This window comes from Manacus candei, unplaced genomic scaffold, assembly GCF_025592945.1.
Source record: "Manacus candei isolate 608988 ecotype Guabito, Panama unplaced genomic scaffold, ASM2559294v1 h1tg000046l, whole genome shotgun sequence".
NCBI lineage: Eukaryota > Metazoa > Chordata > Aves > Passeriformes > Pipridae > Manacus > Manacus candei.
The window spans coordinates 9,113,463-9,121,882 of NW_026138094.1; the positions used below are offsets into that span (position 1 = coordinate 9,113,463).

General features: G+C 50.1%; 2 protein-coding genes across 2 annotated transcripts; one reads left to right on the forward strand and one right to left on the reverse strand.

Annotated features, from left to right (window-relative positions):
- Nucleotides 1–843: 843 nt before the first annotated feature.
- On the reverse strand, nt 844–4,592 carry MRPS11 (mitochondrial ribosomal protein S11). The gene is made up of 6 exons (XM_051797280.1): nt 4,475–4,592; nt 4,222–4,335; nt 3,896–3,985; nt 3,007–3,136; nt 1,641–1,706; nt 844–1,214 (listed from the first exon to the last, which is right to left on the reverse strand). The coding sequence occupies exons 1-6, from the start codon at nt 4,525–4,527 to the stop codon at nt 1,107–1,109; spliced, it is 561 nt and encodes a 186-aa protein (XP_051653240.1). The 5' UTR covers nt 4,528–4,592; the 3' UTR covers nt 844–1,106.
- Nucleotides 4,583–7,043, forward strand: MRPL46 (mitochondrial ribosomal protein L46). The gene is made up of 4 exons (XM_051797278.1): nt 4,583–4,818; nt 5,116–5,314; nt 5,765–5,938; nt 6,604–7,043. The coding sequence occupies exons 1-4, from the start codon at nt 4,600–4,602 to the stop codon at nt 6,852–6,854; spliced, it is 843 nt and encodes a 280-aa protein (XP_051653238.1). The 5' UTR covers nt 4,583–4,599; the 3' UTR covers nt 6,855–7,043.
- The last annotated feature ends 1,377 nt before the right edge of the window (nt 7,044–8,420 follow it).

Here is an 8,420-nt window from a genome sequence, read left to right on the forward strand (position 1 = left end):
CTGGCTGCTCCAAAATATACCCTGTTTACAGGTGAAATACCTGCCCAGTGCATGCTGTATGGCCCCAGGGCTTCTCTGGCAGCAGGGTTTTTGAAGGAGGTGCCCTTTGCTAGGCAGTGGGCCTCTGCCATCCAGGAAATCAATCCTGTAATCAGTTACTGCTGTTACCTTCCCTGGTTAATGCTCCAGACGTATTCCCTTGGCAGAAATTCTGGGTGGACCTGGGACAGCAATAATACATCACAGACCGATGACAAGCTCCTGCTGCTTGTGGTTACACAGAGGTACAGTTCAAGATTTAAGTGTTTTAAATCTCCTTGGCAGCATTTCACTGTTCCTCAGGTCTACTAACCCCTGCTTGCTTTCGCCAGGACCCCGAAAAATCCAGCTGGTGGTGCACAAGGCAGGGCCAAAGAGCCTGTAAGCACCAAACCTGGCAAGATCCCAGCCCCTTTAGACAGAATGGTGCTTTGCCAAAAGCAGTGGCAGGCCAGTACAGCCTGGGCAAAACAAAGCACTGCAACAGATCTTTGCCAGTAATGGATCCAGTGCTCTGTGAACAGGGAGAGCTGCCTCTCACACAGCACAATGATCTATGCGAGCCAGGGGGAAAGAAAGAGTTACCCCATGCCTTGTTTCCCAATATGTGCACTGAGAGAGGGAAGGAAGATGATGTGACTCCATGCATTTGTTTACTACAAGGAAATTGAGACCTCAGGCTCCCCTTCTAACAAGGGCACTAATGGCACAGAGGGCTAGGCAAGAGCCACATACAGTGGTAAGAGGAAGAGAGCAGTTAAGAGGCAATAATAATTCAAAATACTCCTGGGAACACAGCAGGAATGGCTGTCAAAAACCAACATTTTAATCAACAAACTTTTTAGACAAGAGGCTTCCCACTAAGGGAGCACATGTATGCCTGCTTTCACCACCAGCTTCTATCACCTGGGCTTTTAAGGCCCAGGATGGTATCTCCTCTTCAAGCTTCCCTCAGCAAGTATTTCCAGGGAGGGAGGCTTTCCAGAGTCTGTCACAGGAGCAACATTCAACCCAGTCCCTGTTGCATGGACTGATGTTGAAAGCTGTGTGTCTCTTCCAGTACCCCCTCACATTCTCCTGGCTTTCCGAGGGCGGCAGCCGTTGTGGGGAACCGGGGTGTTGTCGGTGATGGAGATCACCTCCAAACCTCCCATTGTCAAACCCTTGATGGCAGCCTGTAACAACAAGACAGCAGATGACACACTGTTACCAACACACTGAACAGCACAGAAGGGAAAAAGCTCTGGGCAAAACAGTTTGGTCCCCCATCCAAATCAACTTGTTCCAGTGGTTCTCACTTTGTAATTATTTTCAAAATAAGTGACTTGTATCAGAAAACCCAGTTTAAACCTATCTGTTTCAGTTCTTTTTGCAGTGTTACCATCAGTTTTCCTCCTTGAACTGTAAGAAGTCCCAAATACAGCTTTTATGCTACCTCTGAAGTCCCACAACTCTAAATATTCTAATAACTCGTTTCAAGGAACTTGAATGATGAATCCTTTACATCTCATTCAGTGATGTTAACTGAGACTAGCCTGAATTTAGAAAACATGCATGATGCCTGAGAAAATAAAATATGACAAAGAAACTCCGACACCTACTTTGCGTCCCGGTCCCAGTCCTTTCACCACGACTCGCACGTGCAATACACCCTTCCCACGTGCTTTCTGTGAAAAGAACAACTGGTTAGTGTTCTCTTTGAGAGAACTGCTGCTGGCCTGGATCCCCTGGAGTCTGTCGTTCCCTTCTGACCCATTATCATAATAGTATTTAAGTAAAAATAAAGACTACTCAGTAATGGATACAGAAGACATATATGGGGATTGTTGCAGAGAATCTAGGAGCAAAGGAGGCCTGGATATAGCCATGGCAAGTTCAGGAGGACTTCTGTGCTAGACTGTCAGCTCTGCAGACAGAGAAAGCTTTAAAATCAAACTATCTGTGATCTAAAGCCAAGGCAAAAAAGGACATATCCATGGATACGTGACTGAAGTGACAAGGGACTAACAAGGACTAACTGAAAGCTGTTTTCCCTTCCTTAATGCGGTGACTTTTTCCCTGTGACAAGTAGATTCCTTCTGGAGGGTAAATGAGAAGTGCAGGCAAGCTTTAGATTTGCTGTGCAGGAGTCCACACCTCCAGTGCAAAAATTCTAGGGGCTTGCAAATTGGAAATGAAGAAGTGCTGTACAGCACAGCCCTGCTGCCACCACGTGGAGGGAGCTCCTCTGGCTCTCTGTCTTGCTGTGTTCTGGTGCAATTAACATACTAACAACTTCAACAGTGATAGAATAAATCTGCCCAAGCACAGCTACACAGCTATTAAGAGGCTCCAATGATCACAGATTAATAGTGAAGATGTTCTTATACTCCTCTTAGTCAATCACAATAAGCTGTTGGCCAGCAATGGCACCAAACACCTCTGACATGAAAGGCTGGAGTGAATTCCACCTAATGTAGGATGAGGATTTTCAGTTTAACCTGGCCTCATTCTGCTGTACTGAGGACTGTGACATAGCCAGCCTCATCTCCTCTACCCAGACACCCATGTGGTTGTTAGAAAGTTATAATAAACCACATGTGGCTGGAAACTACATCTGCAAGGACATCACCTTCTCTGAGTGGAACTGCTGGCAGCAGCTCAGTTCTCCTGTGGCAGAGACCAAATATGAAACATCCAGCCAGTAACTACAGCTGCTTCTCAGTCCCCCCATGGTGCAAAAATTGAACTGCCGCTGATTCAGGGGCTACATTCCCAAAATGACTGAGAGATGTTCACTTAGGAAAAAAGGAGCTGTGCACAGCTCAACTCACCCTCAGGGCATTTCTAACAGCTGCTTCAAACACACTTTGTCTGTGTGCAGATGAAGCTTGGGACACTGACAGCATGGAACAGCTCTGGAATGCTGCCTGCGAGCCAGGCATGTGCCCAGGTACTGGGAGGTGGGAATCATCGGTGTGGACTCACCACAGCTGCTGCCATGGCTGCGGTTTGTGCTGCAATGGCCGTTCCCTTCTTGGCGTTCTGGAAGCCTTCTGTGCCACAGGACGTGTGGGCGAGCGGCCGGCTGTCAAAGCTGACCACCTGGACGTGGGTGCTGCAGAGAGAGAGGGGCAAAGGGAGTAAGCAAGGTGGAACAAGGCTTTATGCTCATTTCTTCTCGCTCACCTTACTGTCACAGCTCACTGCAGGACTTCTGCCTCCCTTCTCCAAGCCACCCTAGCTCAGCATTCCCTTTCAAGGCATCCCACTCACTCAAACCTGCTGCAGAGCCCTCCCAGCAGTGACCTTCCCGTCACCCTACAGACCCTGAGCGAGGTGGCAGAAACTTTCTGGATAAGGTGTCCTTTATCCAGGTACACCTCAGATCCCACTCAGCCCTTTCAGACCCACCTCTCATTGCATTTTACCTCTTCTGCTTATTAAAAAAAATGCACAAAACATTTCTAGAACTTTGAAAACCTTTAGAAACAACAGTAAAGTACCACAGCAAGGATCACTGATGAAATACAATCGTCTCTCATGGAGAATATGGCAATTCTTTCAACAGCTGCACAGTGGCAGTACTAGACCAGAAGGCTGGAAGTAACCTGCTGTTAAAGCTGTCAGCATCTGATTATTCATATCGGAATGTAGTCAAAATGTATAAAACCAACCTTATAGCTTTAAAGACATTCTAAGGACAGTTATGCCTCCTGAACAGCACTGAGGTTTAGATCAGTATCATGTTCTCTGTCATAAACACCACTTTTTTTCCTTTGCACCTTTAGATCGAAATCACGACAGGCCAGAGCACGGGTATGTCCTGAACTTTTACTGTGCGTGAGAGCAGGAATGGAGGAGTTTATTTGCTTACTTGTTGTACGTCGCTTTGATGTGCGCTATTGGGATCTCTTCATAAACTTTTCCATCCCATCTCATGGAGCTCCTCTGCAGGATTAAAGGGCTGAGGAGCAAAACAAGAGTTATCAGGCCTCGCTCTTTAAACATTACAAAGTTTTACCTCACATTGGGAAATAAGGAAAGAAGGGACCAAGTCTCCGAAAGACACAAGCTGCGTTTCTGATTGAGTCAAGCCGCTCCCTCCCCTCCCTCGGCTGCAAACCCACTGGAGGCGATAAAACCTCGCAGCGAGCGGCAGATGGCAGCGCCCTCCCGGCGCGGCCTGGCCTCGGCTCTCACCTCTGCTCGGTCGCGCTCTGCTTCTCCGTCTCCTTGGCAGCCGCCCCCGCGATGTCCTGCAGCCTCGGGGGGCCGGTGCGGAGCCCGCGGCACAGGGCGGCGATGGCGCGGGCCCTGAAGGGGGAGAGAACGGCCGGTGAAGCACCTGAGCTGGGGAGGTGCGGGGACCGCGTGTAGCGATAGCGGGAAACCCCAGGAGACCCTCCTCGGCGTGCCCGCGCTCCCCACAGCCCGTCCCACCAGCTCCGCTCACCCCCAGCCCGCCCCGAGCACCCTCTGCCCGGCCGCCGCCACAGCCGCGCTCATGGCGGCGACCGCGACCGCGACCCGCGCCCCGGGAGCGGCGGCCGCGGAGCACGACGGGAGCGGGGAGGGAACATGGCGGGGCATTGTGGGATGCGCGTGATGGCGGCGCCCCTGGGGCAGCGGGCGGCGGGTCCGGCTCGGTGGGTTTGCAGCGCTGCTGCTGCTGCTGCTGCTGCTGCTGCTGCTCGCCGCCCGTGGAGGCTTTTCGGCGCGATGTGCTTGCTGAGGCTTCCCCGGATCACGCAGCCTCTGGAGAAGGAGGAGGAGGAGATGATGGCGCTTATGGGGCAGGTAGAGGGGGCTGGTGGTGGGGAAATGGCGCCCTAGGGAATGAGGAGAGAGGAGCATCAGGGGCCGGTGGCCTTGCACACACAGTCTGATGTTGCTTCCCGAGTGCGCTGTATGCTATTTGCACTACATTATGTGGGTGTTGGTGGTGTCCCTGTTAGGTGCTCTTGCTGCAAACAGGGAAGCCCTGCTCAACCTCAGGGAAATTCCCATTATCTTGTGTTCGCTGAGGTGGAAATAATTCAGCTTGCTAACACCCGTAGCGCTGTGGCTCAAGAATTCTTTATGTTGTCCTTCTAGATAGAGCTGGAGAAAAGCCACTACTCGGATCATGAAATCCGTAAGCTGGAGGAGGAGGAGCGGCTCAAGAGGAGGAAGGAAAGCCTGTATGATGATGATGATGATGAAGTGACTGGCAAGACGGTTATCATGGCTCAAGACCTGGAGGACAAGTGGGAACAGAAATTTCTGCGGTTCAAACCTGCTCCACGGATAACAGGTACAGGCTGAAGTTTCTGGTGGGTGAGAACACCCAGATTGTTTGCCAAACGGAGTGCAATTCAGTAGAAGAAAGGCATTTTTGAGTCTTTTTTGCTTTAAAGAGAGTCTTTACTCCGTGGTAGCACCATTAGCACATGAGCAATTAACTGACAGGGAGATCAGCATTCCCACACCAAAAAAATGTGTGTGTTCAGCTTTACCAGAGCAAAATGACGAAAATAGATGTTGTTTCCAGACAAGAGAAATGTTTGGTCACTTGGTTCCTAAGCTCTGTTTAGTTCTCTTGCTGATTTTTGTCAAAGTAGGGGTGCAGACTGTTTGCTATAAATTCCTTCTGGAATTGAAACAGGAGTGGTTTCCAGCTGAATCCTTCGTTGATTTCCTGAGCAACTGAGAGCACTCCTGTCTAGATTTTTGTCTTGTTCCAGCTTATGTTGGTTTTTGGCAGATGCTGATAAAAAGAACATTCGAACATCACTGAACAGGAAGCTGGACAGTAACCTGATGCTTCTGGTGAAACAGAAAATTGGTAACCAGGAGCTGTGGCTCCTGCCTCAAGCAGAATGGCAGCCTGGAGAGACTCTGCGAAGCACAGCTGAGCGAGCCATGGCTACGTTTTTGGGTATGTAGTCTGCCTTGTGCTTGACCCTCCCTCTTCTTTGTCCCAGTGGTTTTCTTCCTGTGCCCTGTCTGAGAGATATTTGTCATCTGCTGTAGTGAAATTGCTTGCCACCTGCTGGGAAAAAGCATTTCATGGCAGAGGGATGGAGCTCAGTGGGGCAGACTTTTCTGGGAAGATGCAGGGTAATCGGCTCTGTACTGCAGCATGTGGAGGGCTGGCAGAGAGCTGTGAGTTGAGATCTCTGGATGCCACCAGCAGCAAGCAGTGCCAGGTGATCTGATTCTGGAGCATCACCAGATACCCTCTGAATGTCTGGGTTTGTTCCAGGTATATGGCTTCTCTTTCCCTCTCGGTGCTGTGTAATAGCTTTTGCAGCAGATGGGTGATGATGGCAAACCCATGTGTCCTTACTTTTCACTGTGGGTTGGCAAAGCTTGGTACCCTCTCCCTCCCTCTCCGAGAGGACTTGCTGGTCTCCAAATGAGCAGTTTCTTCATGAGAAAAGGCTCACAGTTGTCAGTATTTCTGCCACAGAGGAAACAGTCAGTCTGAACCAGAGGCAAGGAGTGGCTTATGGTTCCCTTTTTGTTATACAGGAGAGCAGATATTGTTGCTGTGTGTTCTTATGTCTCTTTTTTTTCTCTTGCATTGCTGGGGTGTTGCAGGAGATCACATTCAAGCCAAAATCCTGGGGAATGCACCATATGGGATTTACAAGTATAAGTTCCCCAGGGCCCTCAGGACTGAGGATAATGTGGGAGCCAAAGTCTTCTTCTTCAAAGCCTTCCTGCAGAGCACTGATTTTACCCAGACAGAGCTGAAGGCAGATTACCTGTGGGTCACAAAGAACGAGCTGGGAGATTACCTGAAGCCGGAATACCTGAAAAAAGTCGATCGATTCCTCCTGGACTTGTAAGCGACGGGCTGTGCTCCAGCAGATGGGGAAGATGTGGGACATGGCTCCAGGGAGGAGCACGGCTGCTGCTTTGCATGGTCTGTGTGTGAGATGTTAACTTGGGCTCTGGAGGATAATTTGCCTTTGCCTTATTTCTCAGTTCTTTTCACTGGCTCTGTACTGAATAAATATTAAAACTTATACTCGGAAGTGAAGCTTTCCTGAGGGAGTTCTTTGCTCTTGTTGAATCCTCCTCCACCTCTTCTGGAAATGCATGTTGTGATCTTTCCCTCTCCCAAGAGTGTGATTCCCTGGGGTTGTGGTACCCGGGAGGCTTGCTTTCCTCCCCAGACTCCTGTCACAGGCTCAAGCTCAAATGGTTTCTCCTTGCAGTGGCTAATGCTTGTCTCTGGTACCTGCTGTCTGGTAAGAGCAGCACTAGAGGCTTGTTTCTGTGTCCAGATGAGAACAAACCCTCATGGACACCAGCCAGGGCAAGGTGGGTTTCTGGGGAGAATGAAAGCTGGGATATTCACAGCTTACTAACATTTAATCTGCACTGGAGCTGCCTCTGGCCTCGACTCGATACGCAGCGGCTGTGGAGGACATGGATCTGTGAGAAATAGGCAGCAGCTCATTCTTCAGACGAATGCTGATTTTCCACCCACACTGCCTCCCCTTGAGCCTCAACAGACACTGAAGGAGGGTAACAGCAGCAGCAGCAGCAGCAGCTCCCTGTCTGGGCTGGGAGGCTGTTCTCCTAGAAGGGGAAGGCTGTTATAGCATTACTGTGTTGTGGGAGCAGCCTCAAAGATGTTTGTAGGGAGTTCTCAGCTCCCATTCCCACTGCATTAGGCCAGCACGGTTAACCCAGCCCAGCTGGGTCTGCTTCGGGAAACCTGACCCTGTTATCCTGATTTCTTTATTAGAAGATCTGTCCTGGGTTGGTGTGGTGCTACCTCACCCCTCTGGGGCCAGTTCTGTTCCTGGAAGTTTTTTCTGGTTGTAAATGTTGCTGTTTGGTAGTCAGAGTGCTGGCTGGACCTTGCAGGGAATCAGCCTCCTCCAGTGACAGGGAGAGAGGGAGGAAATAGCTGTTGTTAATCATCCAGAGAGACTTTGGCCTCCAGAGGTGGAACTGGAGATTGCTCTATGTATTTTGTCAATCCTTTGGGAGCTGTTGAGCTGCAGGCCTCAAATTAAAGCTATCCTTAATCATTCTGCAAGCCATCAGGGTAGGGAGGGAGCACATCAACCTTGCATTTTCTTACACTGGACAGTTTGGGAGCTGCAGGTTTCCCATAAATTACCAACAAAACTGTTCCTGGAGGCACCCTTGCAGGCCTGGCAAGGAGGCTGAGTCTGCAGCAGAGTTGAGTGGCAAAGGGGAAATGCAGGTGGAGCAAAATATGTGCCTGAAAAAGTGTAGATACTTTGGCTGCTCTCTGAGGTCAGCACTATTGCCTTCTCCAGGACTGGAAGCTCCTGCAGTGGGGAGGGGTGAGTCCTTCCCCTCAGGTTGTTCCCCACCTGGGGGGCTGTGGGTGCAGTCAGCACAGGATTAGGCTTTTCTCTGCCACTCTTGTT